A 19,228-nucleotide genomic window follows, 5' to 3' on the forward strand; every position below is an offset into this window, starting at 1 on the left:
CCAAAAGAAAGATACCCCACCAGACGATAATAACTATGATCAACACAAAAGGGAAGACGAAAAAAAAAGACAATGGCTAATGACGAAACGGATAGGACAACGACTAACAAATATAACATAAAGCGTAGACAATGCAAAATAGTAACAATGGGAACGAATGAAATGAAAATAAAAATCATATACACTGACAGGCTAACTAACAATCATAAAGACTGACAGACTGGATGTGTATGATGCGAGACCCGAGCAAACTAACCAATCGCCAGAAAAGACCGTGAAGAGATGGAATAATCACTAGTGACTTTAAAACATCAAGCTGATCAAAATGCAACTGCCGATAAGAGCCGTGTTGAAACTTGAATAAATATACATACATCCAATCATTTCTCAATGGCTAATTAGAATTACAATCCCGACTTCGGTAAAATGGATGAACTCAAAATGTGGATTGCCTGCACTGACATTAATACAATAAACGAAAGGAAAATCAAGAAAGAAAAAAAAAATAGAAAACAATCGGAAACCGTAGTATAATATATGACAGGGCACAGAAAAGGACATTTGTCTGCGAACGAGTCGAAAAGCTCTGGGCATTTCTCTCGCAAACACTCCTGGACATGTGAATGATCACCAGTAAATTCAAAGCAACAAATTCTAGCTTAATCAGTATCTTGAAACCCCGATCGAATTCAACTCTTCAGGGAACAAATAATCGGCGTCAACAAACAAATCCCACAGTATTAACAATGATTATAGTTTACAAATTCAGATGCATACAACGTTCAATAAAAATACATTAGCATGTATTAACTAGATTGGTAAGCAATGTTCATATTTAAACAGGATGTACAAAAAAACTTGAAGCAGTATGAAACGTAATGCTCATAAATGCAACGAAACGGTTACGAACAGACAAGTAGTTATGATTGAGATTTAATATATAAAATCGTATGTAAGTAAATATTTATTCAGATTCTCTGCTCCAGATGGAACTGATGGAGACTAAATTAGAAGTAATCTAAAACAATATATTCAAAAGTACCAGAAAGGATAGCGTGGGCATATGATTTTAATTTTAACGTAGCTTTAACTTTCTTTCAATCATGTCTACAGAGTAGCAGTTGATATTAATGTCTAGCCTTAAGAAATCATTATCCATTTAGCAGGCCAACTAGGCATAAACTAGCTTCAAAACGCTGCGCGCCTCGCGAAGCAGCTGTTAAGACCATTTCGTATACTTCCTTGGTATGACTCGGCCAGGTTCGAACACTCAACCTTCCGGATGAGAGATTGACATATATTAACTTTCGGACGCGCAAGTAGTTGTACATATGATGATTTGTTTGTCTGTTTCTTGCAAACAATTTGTTGAAAGGAAAACCAAGTATTGTTTAAAACTTTTAATAAATAACCAAAAAATATTTCTGCTAAAATGTTAAACTACAGTCAAAACAAGACACATACTAGTCATAACATTATAACTCAATAACATAAATAACATTCTAACACATTATATGTGTTACGCAAATTATTATTCAGTCACAATCGCTACAGATGGCAATACGAAAACTTATTCCCAATACACTAATAGTTTTTGTCATATTGTTATGAAGGTAAAATGTGATGCTAACAATGTAGTGGTAAAAACAATCTGAGTTGGATGTTCAAACCCATTAACTAATATTAATTGTTTTTCGTATTGCCAAATATATTGAAAATGATATGATAAGACTATGATGTGAGAAATATATAACAGTGGTAAAGCATTGTTTGCACAATATCGTATGCAAAATGAACCAAATACATTTTATTCATCGTCTTCGGCTTTTCTATCCACATATTTTACAACATGGCTTAGGATATATAATGATTTCTTATAGATTGAAGTGTAATCGAGAGAGCACATACAGCTAAATTAGATACATTGATCGAGTTACTGATTGATACCCATCCAGATAATAACACAAGTTTTAAAATCGTGAATATATTGATCCTGCATATGTAAAACAAGAAGGAGAAAGTAACGAGAACATACAAAGTTTTATTTTGTCTTCCATGGCTTAATTAAAAACTAAAGAAAGTCAAAATATTCTCATTGTTGATGATGTAAAAGTTATTGTAATAGTTGGAAAAATAAACCCCAAAATAATACACGTTTAAATATCATAAAGCGTTCATTACACGATAATCAGCACTATTTGGATAAAATATGTGCGATATCATTATGTGCGCTATCAGCCCAAAAGAAGGCTTATCGCTAAATATAGACAAAGCCTCTGGGCGCATCTAGTTCCTGCAGAGTTTGTGACCACACAAGCTAGGTACATTCATTTATTTTAATTTACCATTTGCTTGTGCTTAAATAATCACTCCGGGTTCATAGCGAGATTGCTAATATTTGTATTGATATTCCTCTAAATCATGTGTACAGCACTTTTTCCCTAATGATTGAAAATAGCATTATTTTCAATTCAGTTCACTCTCCGATTGGTGTTTCGATTAGTTTCTTTTAATGACGGCTATCTTTACATTTTTATTTACGGTAACACAAATAGGTGTTTTTTTTTTGTTTGTCCTTATGATATGTTATAGTAGGGAAACAAATAACAATAATCGTGCATAACGTTGTAAACGTTTCCTATTTCACTTGAGAGCATAACTAACATGTATTTTAGTTTTGATCATGCGGTAAAATTCGTACAATAGCCGTTTTTTAGCGGACCCATAATTATCTAATATTACATTCTCAACATGTTTAGATAAATAATGATTGATGCTTAACAGACATATCAAGTATAAATTGAAACGTTTCCACGCTAACGTTTCCTTCATTTGTTTAACACCAGACACGGGTTTGATGTCCACACCATATGCTGTTCCGAAACATTATAAAAGCCGCAGCTTACTATCGTGCAAGAATAGTCTGCAATTCACTGTAGTACAAAGTATGAACAGATGTCACCGCATCGCTGGAAGATTTAAGCCTAGCAAAAACATGGTTGGGCGTTATCCAAGTGTATTATGAATATGAAAACTAAATGCAAATACGAATGTAATTTGCAGTTATGTTTGCGTTTGGCTATGTGTTTAAAGCGAATCAACCTGGGGCTCAGGATTCGATAGAGCACATGAATGGTGACCTGCATTCAAATGAAAAACAATCTGCATACAAAGGCCACGAATTAATTTGACAAAGTGTTCTTCACGTTTACGAACATAGTAGAAGATGGTGAACGGCGGGAAAACATATCCCTGCCTACCTAAGTCGTGCTTGTAAATAACACACGCCTCGCAAGCTTGCTTATTGCTCACTACTTACGTTACGCAAGATCTTTCACTGTGGATTCGTGGTCGTCCACAGCATGTAATTCTTAGCTGTATTGTTAAAGTCAATCTATGTTTGATTTGCAAAATCACTTATTATACAAATTTTACTATGAGAAGATCAAACCGTCTAAATATGTTGTATCATCATCCTCTTATGCTTATCGTCAATGATGTTGTCTATACAAATATTGAATATGATATGCATGAAAATAAATTTGAACAAATGAGAGATAATTCGCCATTTAGAAACATCACAAAATGTGTTGATGTGTTGGTGCCTGAACACGTAATTTCGACGAGTATTTGGGACTCGGTCCTAAAATATACTCGATTCTAGTCCGATTGACACTCACTAGGAACATCAGAAAAGAAAAGAGGAGTTCAACGATTTATTTGCGAGATGGATCTTAAACATGTTATATATATGCACTGTTTTAATAAATCAATCCGGTCAAACAAATCAATCCGGTCAAATATCTCTATATCTCTCGATCGATCTCTCGATGTCTGGATATTTTGATCTCGATCTCTCGATCTCTCGATCTCTCTCAGTCTCGATATCTCTGGATTGCTCAGAGTGGACATTGTATATAATCGTGTAGTAATTTAGTAAATGTGTTACTGACCGACCATGAAGTCAATAAATGGGTTAAAAAGGTATTGTTAGATTCATATGTACAGCCTTAGCACATCTGCTGAATAAATATCCGAATATTTGATTTGGAATATTTTTAGGGAATGGTCAAATTCAAAACTGGCGTTCAAATGATGTTTGTTTTGTTTCGTGTACAGTGTGTGTGTGTGATTGCGTGGGATGATAACATGTTTCGGAGCGTTTGCAAAAATAAATCCCGAATAATGGGAAATTGTCACCATTCAACTTTGATTTGATCAGATTTCAAGAAAATCTATTTTAGTCGGTAGAATCACAGGAAACATTCAAACACCTACTAACAATGTAGTCATCATGTAAAACTTATGGTGCTTCGCACTGTTTGCTTCATCGCAATTTCCGTTAACATTTAACAAGGAAAAATTATGAAACCCGTCGTGTATAATAATGGTTCTATACAAAACTAAATCTTTATACATCCATAAACAAGACTTACGAAGAAAACTATCTACTCGAGTCTGATAATCATAGTTTCTGAATCAAGTATAGTAAATGCCGCTAAATATTAGGTAACTCTACGTCAATCCACCTTTCTCAACCCACCCCTTATCATACAAGCTCGGAAAGTTAACTCATATAGTATTCATGTTTTGCAGTAATGACACATCATTGGTATTACCTCCCTATTATCAGTAATGTAGATGTTCTATTTGAATCACTGAACTCTAGTATGCCATTAAATATAACTTTAGGATATGTTTATTTCAATCGTAGGAATGGGCAATATGCTCTTAAAATAACGTTTACTGATCAGTGTTGCCTTGCATAAATACGAAACCATCGTTGCCTGCAAAATCTTGCAGTTAGGGCAGGGAAAATAACACCTTTACTTCCTATGCTTTGCTGAAGACAAAAAAAAGTCAAGCTGTTGGATGAAAAGTCCTCTTTCGTCATCTAACCGAATTGTATATTTCCAATACTTGGTTAAGAAGGAAAGTATATCACTTATGTGTGTCCCTGTTCGAGGTTATGTTAATCTGTCTACGCCCTTAAATTAAATTCTCTTGAAAGTTCGATGAAACTGAACTAGACAATAATAGGGCCAAGTGATGACCAGATTCATAGGTTTATGTGGTCAACAGTAAAGCTTTTTCCTAGTATGTTCTGATGGCAGCCCTTCTTACAATCCATACGATTTGCTTGGAGATTTCATCCAGTCCGTGATAAAATATGATAATTTGTTAGGACGGTTATACAACAGTTCACCCCATATCAAACGTTGCTGACATATGACTTAAAACAGCCCATTAAAACTTCTGTCAATGTCGCATTTATAGAACTGCAGCAATGCGCATGTTAGTCATATGACAACACCAGTGTATGTCATTTAAATCTTTATAACAGTTATATATATATATATTATATAATGCTCATATATATGCATAAAAAATGTATTTCGTAATTGACTCATATTCATATACAAAAACAATATAATATTATTATCAAATGTGGTATCAGTCATTTGCATAGTCTCCCAGTGTGCATCATCTCACTATTATTCGTTCATCATTTGAGGGACTGGCGAAAACAAAGCGTGTAGATGGCATACAATATCACTTCAAATTAATTATTTTATGTTCTTCCGTTACTGACAAATTATGAAGTACATAGATGAAACAAGAGAAAATGCATTGCACTGTCCTGAAAATATAACGCTGATATTTTTTACCACATTGAGAACACCAGAGATGTCATGTTTTACCACATTGAGAACACCAGAGCTGTCAGTTTAACCACATTGAGAACACCAGAGATGTCATTTTTTACCACATTGTGAACATCAGAGATGAAATTTTGACCATATTGAGAACACCAGATATATCTTTTTTCCAACACTGAAAACACAAGAGATGCCATTTTTACCGCATTGAGATCACCAGAGATGTCATTTTTTACCACATTGAGAACACCAGAGATGTCATTTTAACCACATTGAGAACACCAGCGATATCATTTTTTACCACATTTAGAACACCATAAATGCCATTTTTACCACATTGAGATCACCAGAGCTGTCATTTTTTACCACATTGAGAACACCATAAATGCCATTTTTACCACATTGAGATCACCAGAGCTGTCGTTTTAACCACAATGAGAACACCAGAGCTGTCATTTTTAACTAATATAAGGGGTAGAAAATAATGATAAGTTAATGATATAGAAGTAGCCTTACACCAGCTGATTAAAGAAAATGAAAAGAAGCAGTATTGTCAGGAATAATAATAATAATAATAATAATACACTTTATTTCCTTCTGAAGCATATCCGAGTTATTGCATTTGCCGGATTAATAAGTATAAGGCGAATCAGATGTGATTCAGTATCGATACATTAAAACTTAGATACGGGCGGCAAGGATACAATTTATTAAAAACGTATTTATCTCTAGCACTATGTCATCTTCATTATGATAGTTATGCTAAATTAATTTGTAGTAATTGTTGACTGCTGCCCACGATTTTATATCATGCCTATATGTATTTTGTCGATGACCTGTGTCCTGATTCAAACGAAACGCGTAACTTATTTTGTGAACAACAGAACAGACATCAAGTATTGCATTATGATTTTAATTTGAATCACTTGATCATCATTATTTAATTGTAAACATATCAACTTAAATTTGAGGTATGAATCAGTCGTAACATATTTGGTAAAATTTGACTTCTGAGACAAAATTGTATTGTCCCAAAAGACAACATCTTAAAATTCCATGAATAAAGTAAATCATGTATTGTTATCATATGAATAAGACTTTTTGGAGCATAAGTTACACATTTGACCCTCTTGTTCCAACGTTATAAATTTTTGATATGGAGATTCGGTGTAAAGAAAACGCGTTGCTGTCATAGGAGGATTCCATAAAGTGAAATAAGACGTCAGAATACTGGCATTGTTCAAAGGAGATGCCCTCAGAATCGCTACTGTTGTATATGTCATTGACATGTTAGCAAAGCCTTGCTACAGCTGGTACTAGCTGCATATAAGATGTACAAGGAGTCAGGTATTAGTTCATGTGCCAGGGGACTACTAAAACCCTACCACCCATTCTGCCTAGGCGAACGAAGTCGAGGAAGGGGACGATGAACTCGAAGCGGTTGATATACACCAAAAATGATGAGAAACACCACAAACAGAAAATGGGGACGTAATTCAAAATAAATATTTGGAATGGGAAAACCTGCGATGGATTAACTATGCTACAGTACCAAATAAAGCAGGCAGAAATGAAATCAAAACTTATATTGTGCAACACCTTTTATAACTAAAATACATCTGAATTAATTCATGGGAAACATCCTCGGACGTTGAAGACTACGTATGGGAAACATCCAATTAAGGGAAGATCCCATCAGAGAGGATACCGATACACATAAGAAGTCCCACACCCCTCTCCCAAATGACCGCTAACAACGAAACTCACGTTGACAAGACACCAGACAAAGAAAGTAACAAATAGACTCCCAAAGGAAAGATACGATATCAGACGATAACCACTATGAGTTACATAAAAGGAAAAATGGAAACAAAAGACAATGCCAATGACGGAACGGAATGGACACCGACCAACAAATATAACATGATCGAAGAGAATGGGAAATAATAACAATGGGAACGAATTAAATGAAACTGACAATGATATAGACTGAAAGACAGGATGTGTATGATGCGAGACCCGAGCAAACTAGCAATGGACAGAAAACATCGTGAAGAGGTAGAAGAAGCACTAGTGACTTTAAAAGATCAAGTTGATCAAAATGCAACTGACGAAAGGAGCCGTGTTGAAACTAAAATAAATATACATGCATTCAATCATTCCTCAATGGCTAGTTAGAATTATAAGCCCGACATCGGTATGGATAAAGTCAAAATGTGAATTGCCAGCACCTACGTTAATAAAAAAATCGAGAGAAAAAAAGAAAACAACCGGAAACTATAGTATAATATCTGACAGGGCACCAAAAAGGGCATTTGTCTGCGAACGAGTCGAAAAGCTCTGGGCATTTCTCTGGCAGCTAGACGGACAGCGCCTTTTTCCTGTGGAGGGCACATGGAAGGGTATTTCTCTGAAAATAAGTCGGACAAGATATACATTTAATCAGACATACACTTTCTCATAGCTTAAATCTGGTTTTCTCTGTGGAGGTCTTCGTGTGTGTGTGTGCTTGCGGGCGCGCGCGTGTGTGTATGTGTGTATGGAAAGAGACTACGATAATTTCCTTAGAAAAAGGAAGGAATGATATCTAATGCTTGACATTTACAATCCTTTGCAAAAGTTTCCCAAAAGTATGCCTGCTGTCTCAATTCTCACGACAAAGACGTGAAATTGCTATTTGCAATCAAAAGTAGAGTTGTTGGTTTTGTTTTGCTGCTGATAATCATTGCGATTAAATGGAGTACAATAAATTGGGGAAATTCAAAATATCTATATTTACTTCACTGAATATGTATATCGACATAGATTCATGAAAGAGGAAAGAAATCAATAAATCAATTACTTGATTGTTTTTAATTCATCAATAAATTTATAAATAAATCTTTCAAAATAAATAAATAAATGAATAAATAAATCAGTCAATAAAGCAGCAAATAACGTTGATCATTAGGAAAAAGATCATTACATATATTACCAAAATGCATAAATAAATAAATAAATACATAAGTCACATTATCATCCATACTCGTTAGACATGCAATTATGTTTCCTCAATTTAAATATGTGCATATGTTTATGCTGATCCTAAAGATATTTGGATGAAATTGTTGATTCTATCTTTGTCACGATGTTGGGTTAGAATGTGTATTAATGAGATAAATACTAATACATTAAATGCATACTGAACGTCTTTTAAGTTTTCAAATGTTTAAGTTGCTCTTTTTCTTATGTATATTTATTTTGCATCTGAAATTTCTAAACATCACCCGTTTGTCAAAGGATTTTGCTTTACAAATCTTGCTCATGCAATATATAAATAAGACAAGCTGTAAGAATGCATTTGAGTCAGAATTTTTTCTAGTAGGGGTTATTTTAGGAATCATGCATCTGGAGCAACCTAAGATTCTTATCCAACCCAAACGTGCAATGAAACGAAATATACATGGAGAGAGAGAGAGAGAGAGAAAGAGAGAGAGAAAGAGAAAGATAGAGATTACTATTCTTCGGAATCCTTTAAACATGAAGATTTTAATATATTTTATATAAAATAAAAAAAATGTTGGGTTGTAACTTCAACTTTCAATGCACAAACACATTGAAGGTCCTGCATCATATGAACGCAAATAGGACACAGTTCGGTTCTGAACGAACTGCATAAGTAATCCAACTGCAAGTGTTCATACAAGGGCAGTAGGATAATATTTTAGATCAGTTGATATAATTCAGTTCTATATTCCATTCCTGTCTGCATTGTAGTCTCAGCTCTGCATATTTTTTTTAATAATATGTGTTTGATAATTCCCTAGTCGTTATCTTCTTAGGATGAATTCCACCACTACAGGATGTCGTTTTTTGCTATTTACATCGCTTCCTTAGTATTACGTCAATTTTGCGAAATTAGCAACATCACGAGTGATAAACTGTACCAGATTATAGGGGTTCGACGTGTAAACGTATCTCTCTTACATTATATCTATATATATATATATATATATATATATATATATATATATATATATATATATATATATATATATATATATATGTGTGTGTGTGTGTGTGTGTGTGTGTGTGTGTGTGTGTGTAAGCATATATATATGTGTGTGTGTGTATGCATATATATCGATATATATATATATCTGTGTGAATGTATGTATACACACCGGTAAATACAGACATATAAATACGGTAATAGATGAATGTAATGAAAGACAGACAGTAACATGCAAATCATGGTATTGGATAAATATAATACATGAATGACTATGATCAGCCTTTATACAAAATTAAATTGATAGATATATCTGAAGATTTATAACTGCAAAAATAACTTGAAATTTCGCTTGTGTTTGAACAGACTTTGTATCATTGCTATTTTGCGTATTTGCTTGTGAGTTCAAAGTAAAAGTTGCATGCATGCAGTACATGGTTTAAACTCTGTATGGTAAAACTGAGAGATTTTTAAAAACAATTAAAGGCGTAAATTTCATAGATCAGTAAATGTTTATGGTATATTTGAACCATTTCACATCAAACGGTTAGTGTATATAAATTAGAGGCAGAAATACATATCGAAGTGTTAATTTTAGTTTAATATGATGACATTAATATCTTTAAGGAAGGGTGGTATCACATCGTTGGAATATAATGATTTTCAACGTATATGTAATCTGAGATTCAATTTTTTCAAAGCTAGTTATTTGCAAGGAAGAAATAATAAACGAAAATCTTTAATGCAGCAGATTTATTTCAGAAAGTGATGCAGATGAATCCATACATTACCGAAAGTATAACAAACCCTCCTTCCAAGTACAGTCCAATCCAGAAGATAAAACGACAAATAATAAGGCACAGCATAAATTTTACTGAGCGATCTATCTTTTCGTTCTTTGCACTATTTACCGGTAAGTGATTATGGGATAGTATGGCAAAGGGCTTTAGTTGCAGAGAATTACTTGTTTATAATGAAAGTTCGTCAAACAAACATCGTATAACTCTCTCATGTTAAAGGAGGGCAGTTTATCCTGGTACCATAATAAACATAAGGCGTACACTTTGCTTGATAAGCTAAATAATGACGTGCCTCCATTTAATTTGATCATTTAATATGGTTGCACACAATAGAAGAATGAAAACATTTCTCTCCTGCGATTATAAACGTGATGACATAGCGACCGTGCAATATTCAAAATTATCATCACAAAGGGTCACGCGTTAGTTGTTTGACCGAACGTGTAGTTTTGAGACATATAAAGCTACTTTGTGTTAATGTTTGATATTATTTATTTGAAAGTGTTGACAAAAGTGTCCTCCAGTTATTCACTGCAACTTATATTTACGACAGAGTAACTGTCTGTATCAATCACAATTTATTAGATCTTATAATGAAAATGTGTTTTCTCTATATTGCCTTCTGATTTGTATTACCAAAAAGAACTAAACCAGTCTTTCACGAAGCTCATTCTAATGAGGAATACGATTATTGAACTTGTTAAATGTGATACTATCCGGGTTGGATTATATTTGCTTAGTGATCATCGAAATCAAGATTAAATATATGTGGCATGCGATCTCCGAAAGCATAATATCTCCAAGTTTACTTTTGATAGTTAACTGTCCATTTCGTCTTTGAAGTCCATTTTATGTGGCCTGAAATAAAGAAAAAACACTTTAAAATTCCAATTGAAGCAAAATAAATTTAATGTATCAATGCTATATAGAGCGACAGAGAGACAGTGAGAGAGACAAAGAGATAAAAGAGAGACATAGATTAAAGTCTGATATATATGTATCACATTGTTAAAAAACAATTACATGCTAATTAAGGCCGATACAACTGGAAACAGCCAAGAAAGGTTTTCTAAATAAACAAGAATAAATCAAATGGCTTTTGCTTAAACATATTCCATTGAGTGCATACGACGGGAATGTAGAGATAGATAACATACAGCATAAAATATTTTCTTACCGTGCCTGACAGATAAAGCTTAGCCTAGTAGCGCAGGTTTCATCGTTCCACCTGCTACTCCAGGCCCAACCAACTTCTACACAGTTTTCATCTTTATTGTTGGGCTCTCCAGGTTGCCAATTGGTAAATGAAAACGGTACAGAAGCCCCGTTGGTCCCCATCCATCGCCATTTCCTGCTCTGCAACACGTCCGAACCATCGATCCAGTAACGTTCGTTGGAAACGATACCTTAATAATAACAACTGGAGAATGATTAATGTTCATTTGGAAATTACTCTAGTATTAAACAGTATTGATAATTCTTCTAAGTTTTGCTTCATGGTTGCAAGGGAATTATGCCTACATGGTTATTTGGTGACATTCAAATGTCCTTTGAAAGGATTGACGCTCAACGGGCTCGAAATGATTTCCATAAAATCCCCCCCAAAACAATTTCTTATTTTAACATGCCGAGTGTGGAAACCAATATAAATCTTCTAAAGCCAGATCAATATTTTTAATATTGCCCTAGTGTCGTCCTCATGAGATGTAAGATGGGCACCATAATAGCTAGAGGCAACTATATATGATGATGAGTAGAACACTGGAGACCCCTAGTCAGAACGAAAATAGTTTTGTTCTTCAAATGTAACTGTACTACTATTTTTAAGACGGCTTCATGTTTGGCACATTGGATTAAGATAATTATACTTTTCATAACTTACCAACCAGACACTATACAATTCTTCTAGTGAAATTCACCACACAATATGTTTTGCAATTTAGTAGAAGTACTCGTTCAAGATTGCTACAGCTGCGTCTATATTGAAATCTTGCATGTTATGTTGGGAAACGATCATGGTCAAGATGGCTACTGTTGCAAACAAATTAGACTTCCACGCAGCACTGTTTTCATGTAGATCCAAGTTAGATTTGTGATGAGTGACTGTGCAAAGTAAAACGATTTGGAAGAGTTTCGAAAACATGGGAAAGTTTGCTAAAGGGTGGATGGACGGCAAACAGAAAAGGATAAAAACTATTCGGCTACACATAAAATCACTTATTGGTCTTCCGTTTCTTAAATAAATTCCTCAATTTATTCGATATAAATTTTCACGATTCCTATTGTTCCGGAATAAAACAAAAATGTGAAAGTAAAATCTACGAGATTTACCGTTACTCTATTTTTTTTCTCGATAAAGTAGTTGGTTATTTGAATCCATGCTGAAAACTCAGTAAAAATAGATATTCTTCAAACATGATATCGCCCCATATTACAAATAATTGATAACTATCTGGTGACAGTATATCTACTGGGTTGATAACACGTGAAAAGATGACGTTCTTTGCGATTATTGATAGCTAAAAATGGGTAGAGTCAGATATACAATGTACGGTAATACATATAATTGCAGAAATACTTCATGTGGAAAATTTAAAAGTGCATATGTTATATGAAAGTAGAAATAAATTGGGAGGTAACACCGCAATAGAACAAGAATATCATAAAAGTGTAAGTTATACCATGATGTTTGTTAACGAGCCCATAAATTATGGTCTGCTCACTGTTACTAGTGATTCGTGCAAGGTCGCCTCCAATCACTGCACAGTATTTCTAAAGAAAAGAAAACATTTATGGGGATAACAATGTGTTATTATCAGATCCTCTAATACGTCACAAAAAGCAAGAAAAAATAAATAAAAATATTCGACATCTGAGCAAAATACTAATGAAATGGGTAATTTATGTCAGAATGCTAATTAATATGATCCATGTATAGCATAAAACAATCGGAACCTGCCTAATTTGAAAAGAACATTATGTTTAAGGTAATAAGTTTACCACAAGGAAAAGTCTTGGCGTTGTAGCACTGCATATCATATTTCTTGTATACGTTTGTGACATTCATTAATTGAAACAACAACAACAAAACATTCTTACAACGAAAACATTATTGCAGCAAAATCTTGATACAATACTGTATCATAATCATTACTTTCATTACATCGACAATATTATGCTAAATTGCATGGATACTAAACTCTAATGGGAGAACGCATATTTTGTAACTCCACAAGCATGGGTTGCTCGTGCAAATCAAAATTCAAAGATACTTTAACTTGTCTCAATATAACTTCCCGGTACTTTTACAGGAAATTAGTATAATTCTAGACGATTTTCACCTGCACAGGCTGAAGCATTCTTAAATCCATAATTATCAGATAATGTATTTGAAGAAATTTGAGTTTGAAACTAAAACGAGAAAACTCATTTGCATCTCTAAATTATATTCCTTAAACCCACACACTAAAATCAATCGAAAGAATTATTCCTTAAAATTATGAAAATCATAAAGCAGTATAGATCATTGGATTAATATTGTATCTAATTAAATTCTTTCATGGAACTTTCATGTTGCTGTTCTATATATCATATATGTCAAACAACACAATATTACTTGCACACATGCCGTGTTCAATTCAGGCTTTAATGACTGTATGCTTGTGTGGTCATTTGTTTGTACCTGTATGAGTTTTACAGTTATTAGCGCATCAGCATTATGTTTAACTTTTTGCTAGTTCGTTTTATTCTTTGTCGTTATCAATATGCTTGTCAGTTCTCTGTCAGCAATATATATATATATATATATATATATATATATATATATATATATATATATATCTTCCTATATCCGTTCTATAATGATGATACTCGTCGTGTAGTTTGCTGTCAAATTCAATGAATATCATTGTAATTTCTCTTGAGCCAAATATACAATAGATCAGTTCGAGATAAGAACAGTACGAAAGGCCGGCAATTTATTTGTTAGAAAGAGCCATCAAACATCAGGGAAACATAGCAGATGCTTATTCGGGAAAGGAAATTTTATTCAGAGTAATTCAGGAATTGAGCAGAATTTAAACAGAATACAAAATGCTATCTTGAACAGCATAGGCTGACAAGGGAAATAATGTATTTAATTCATCAGTGTAACAGATGTGTTAACTGTCCTTGTTTTTTCAAAGTAAATCTTAATATGTCCAGATGATTCACGTAGTCCGAGTATACTTCACTAAATCAGATTTAGCCACAATGTTGCCATACGTTACATGTATCAAACGTGGGAGTAGAAGAGCTTATGTATGCTTATATTTCTAATATCTCAAATTATTTCGTGAAAATTAAATATATTGTAAAAATAATGAAATTATTTGGTCATGAAAAATGAAACCAAGTTGTTAATATAATTCAATTCGTAACAAGTTTTATAATTTCCGTGCATTTCTTCTCTGGGATAACAAAAACAATTAACATATATTTTATATCATAATGATTTAAATGTGCTTCATATTCTTTACCGACGATGGTAACACATAAAGTTTCCAACTCAATACACTAAACTTGCCATCTTCCAAGCAATAACAATAACCTCTGATAAAGCTGAACGTGCATGCGAAGTAATATAAGTATATCCTCGGCCAACTTATGTTCAGAAAAAACGACATTCACGCTTTCTCCAACATGTTATCTCGAACATATCTTGAAGCCGAAATAAATATTGTTGATGATCGAATCATACCTATAAGTTCCCATGTTATTTTTCCATTTCATGTGTACTCGACAAATACCGTAGACATCCATAACATATAGGTTTTTCTATGTAAATTTTGTTTAGTTTAGCTTTGTGATTTGTTTCTCTCGCTCCCCACAATTCTCTCTCTCTCTCTCTCTCTCTCTCTCTCTCTCTCTCTCTCTCTCTCTCTCTCTCTCTCTCTCTCTTGTACTGCAGATACCTGCCGCACTATACCAATGACCAAGCCTTATAGTATTCATTTAGCAATTGGTGGGAAGTTGTTCTGTTCTTAAAATATATAGAGACGCACACACACATACATACACACATACACACACAAATAATATATATATATATATATATATATATATATATATATATATATATATATATATATATATATATATATATATATATATATATATATATATATATATATATATATCTATATATCTATATATATATATATATATATATATATATATATATATATATATATATATATATATATATATATATATATATATATATATATATATATATATTGCTGTTAAGAAATAATACTGGAAATGCATGTACATGCTGTCGTCTATAAATCGACCTGTACAATTAATCAGCAAGACATTATCTAGCCTCTTCTTTCTTTAAAGTCTCTGACACCAGCCACATCCGCAGGGAACATGATTTCTAGTTATTATACTCAATGTCGTATGTATCGAAATCGTAGCCGCAAAAACAGAGACTCCGCAGAAGTCTTTATCAACATGTCTTTATTTTTTTTAATTGTTTTTTGTTGGTGTCTTTAATATTTTTTTTAATAACTTATGTTTGGAGTAATGTGTCGCCAAAAAAGATTTGAACAATGCATTGCTGTTTGTAGGTCTTTCTAGCAACTTACTTGACGCTAGATATGAAAACCTTTATACTCCAAAGTAACATTTCTCGAAAGTTGAAAGCAATATGAGACTTCATTACCTGTTTAAAATTAAGAACTGGAACATAAATAACTCACAAAGCATTATTATCGTAATTATATACCTTGGCTTCCGCCCAGGTAGCCTGGACAGCCATAACTTTGTAGCATTCATCCCCATCCAGTAAGAACGTTGTTGGACATCTAACATTATGAACTACAGAACCATCTGCAAAATACAAAACATTCCCTGAATTTGGATATAATATCTTCATTAATGTGAACATCATTCTCTTTACTTTATTATGTTCAGAAGATTTTCCATTTTGTTTCTTAGTCGATTGCATTCTGACACTAAGTCTAAAGATTAATTAGAAATGAAAAATGAATTTATTTTGCCAAGATGCATATTTCCTCTCTTTCTTGGTATATTTATTTATCTCCCCCTGTGTTTGTGTCAAATATGTATGCGTGAGTTAAAATTATGTTTTGCGAGTGTGTCTATTAATATTATGTTACAACATAACAGACTGTAAATATAATGACACCTAGGTAAATAAGAAATATAAATACTAACTAATCAATAATTTCATTAACTATGTTACTAACAAAAACGCATATAAATTAAACCAAAAAAAAAAACATCAAATAAACGAGCTCGAATGAACTAATAATAACACTATCAATAAAATTAAAAGGTAAACATACCAACATGTGCAGTGACAAAAATGGCTACAGTGATGAATATCGATGAGAAATCCATTACGTAAATGAACGATGATTTCGCTTGAATCGTCGTTTTCAAACTCAGTCAAAACAAATAGATGTACACGGATTAACCATTACTCGCATTATGACTGAATGATATTCTCTCCTTAATATTCAATTTGCTTGTATCTTAATATCCTCCCCCTCATTAACATATCGAATAGTAGTAGCTAAAAATTATTGCTGTATATTGACATGTATGCTGTAACAAACGTTTGATAATGGCTTCCTCTTTATGTTAACATTCTAAGAAAACATGGATCTAAAAACAGTTAAGTAATACATATACAAATATGTTCGTCGAAAAGATACCTTACACACCAATTCCATATTGTGCATATTGGAGAGGACGTAAACATATTTTGCAATTGTTTTATTTATGAATTAATGTATAACATCAGATGAAAAGTTATGTCAGTATTAGGCTTCTTTCGTACCGTTTTCGATTTATTAAGTTATGTCGGATATAAAATATCTTCTAAATTTTGAAATAATTTTACTTCACGGTATATATATATATATATATATATATATATATATATATATATATATATATATATATATATATATATATATATATATATATATATACATATATACATATACATATATACATATATATATATACATACATATATATATATATATACATATATATATATATATATATATATATATATATATATATACATACTATATATATATATATATATATATATATATATATATATATATATATATATATATATATATATATATATATATATATATATATATATATACATATATACATATATATATATACATATATACATATATACATACATATATATATACATATATACATATATATACATATATATATATATATATATATATATATATATATATATATATATATATATATATATACATACATACATACATACATACATATATATATATATATATATATATATATATATATATATATATATATATATATATATATATATATATATATATATATATATATATATATATATCCATATATACATATACATATATATATATATATATATATATATATATATATATATATATATATATATATATATATATATATATATATATATATATATATATATATATATATATATATAGGTGTGTATGTGCACCGTCTCAAATTTAATAATCAATTACACTCTATTCACATCCCACAACCACAATACATATTTGGATTCTGTTTAAAAATTGGAAATACGTCAGGCGTCTAGGTCTTAAATTGAGTAAAATGAATAAAATGAAACCCATAGTATCAGTCAACAAGAACAAACAATTTATTTGTATAAGGTAAAAAGTTATATTTTAAGAGACACTTATATTAATGTAACTTAAATTCCAAATAATCCCTAAAGCACACAACTCTACAATCTTGAAATGTTTCGAGTAGAGAACGATATTCTTCATAAATATATTGTAATTGACCTTCGTCAAAATTCGTGTTAGTGGTTTATGCGACCAGTGACAGTAGGTTTTAAAGAACATAAAGCATGCCAAACATTTATCTAATATTATAGATTAATATCGAGAATATTATTAATGGAGCTAAACATGTTTACGTCTATCTGCATGTAGGATATTATTTTTTCTTACTTAGAAATAACTACCTTGTTGACAACTTAGACTGTTTTAGACAGGAAACTGTCCTACGTCCTTGCATTATTTTTTCATTTAGATTTTTATTTAAATTTGTTTACCTGCAATGATATTCAATCTTGCCGTACCATCCGAAGCGTAATTAGTTTTATTGTTGTATTCCGTGTTTAATTTGGTGGGTCTATTTATTTACATTATTCACTGGGATTAGAAAATGTTCAATAATAATTCTCTAAATAAATCTTAAATGTTTAATGTAGTGAGTTCAGTCAAGTACAGTTTGGATTATATTAGTGTGATACATCAAATGACTTCGCCACATTCTTTACCATTGCCCCATTAGCACGTTATAGACTACGGGCACATGGGCACATTCAATATTACAATTTATTTGGAGCATCACAGGATTTAAGCTGGAAATTCAAATGTCTTGACTTGTAACAGAGCTTCTAGGACCATCATATAATATGTATTTAGATCATATTATTTTATGCCAAAACAACGATGATGACACATATCATCATTAAACCCTAACAAGTCAAATGATTGCAATGCAAGAAATGTGGCATAATTAAAGACATTACGTAACACCGTTTTATTAGGATATCCAACCACAAATTGAATGCATAATATATAAGGAAAATAATTGGATTGAATGTCTAAGGTGTGACATCACAAAATAGAAATTTAATTTAAGATCATGTTCAGCTATGGCTGAATAATGTA

At 31.9% G+C, this 19,228-nt stretch overlaps 1 protein-coding gene across 1 annotated transcript; it reads right to left on the reverse strand.

Annotated features, from left to right (window-relative positions):
• Positions 1-10,389: 10,389 nt before the first annotated feature.
• On the reverse strand, positions 10,390-16,964 carry LOC149784173 (C-type lectin-like). Its single transcript, XM_089932247.1, has 5 exons — positions 16,805-16,964; positions 16,222-16,325; positions 13,133-13,223; positions 11,629-11,857; positions 10,390-11,309 (listed from the first exon to the last, which is right to left on the reverse strand). The coding sequence occupies exons 1-5, from the start codon at positions 16,857-16,859 to the stop codon at positions 11,270-11,272; spliced, it is 519 nt and encodes a 172-aa protein (XP_089788373.1). The 5' UTR covers positions 16,860-16,964; the 3' UTR covers positions 10,390-11,269.
• Positions 16,965-19,228: the final 2,264 nt, after the last annotated feature.

This window comes from Sinohyriopsis cumingii, chromosome 14 (assembly GCF_028554795.1).
Source record: "Sinohyriopsis cumingii isolate HCF-2022 chromosome 14, ASM2855479v2, whole genome shotgun sequence".
Classification (NCBI taxonomy): Eukaryota; Metazoa; Mollusca; class Bivalvia; order Unionida; family Unionidae; genus Sinohyriopsis; species Sinohyriopsis cumingii.

What these genes read in the sequence shown, in the direction of transcription:
- LOC149784173 (XM_089932247.1), bottom strand. Translation starts at nt 16,859, where the DNA reads ATGGATTTCTCATCGATATTCATCACTGTAGCCATTTTTGTCACTGCA. An exon ending in GCTCGTTAACAAACATCATG is followed by an intron (nt 11,858 to 13,132) that starts GTATAACTTACA and finishes GTTATTATTAAG; the next exon opens with GTATCGTTTCCAACGAACGT. An exon ending in AGCTTTATCTGTCAGGCACG is followed by an intron (nt 11,310 to 11,628) that starts GTAAGAAAATAT and finishes TCTTTATTTCAG; the next exon opens with GCCACATAAAATGGACTTCA.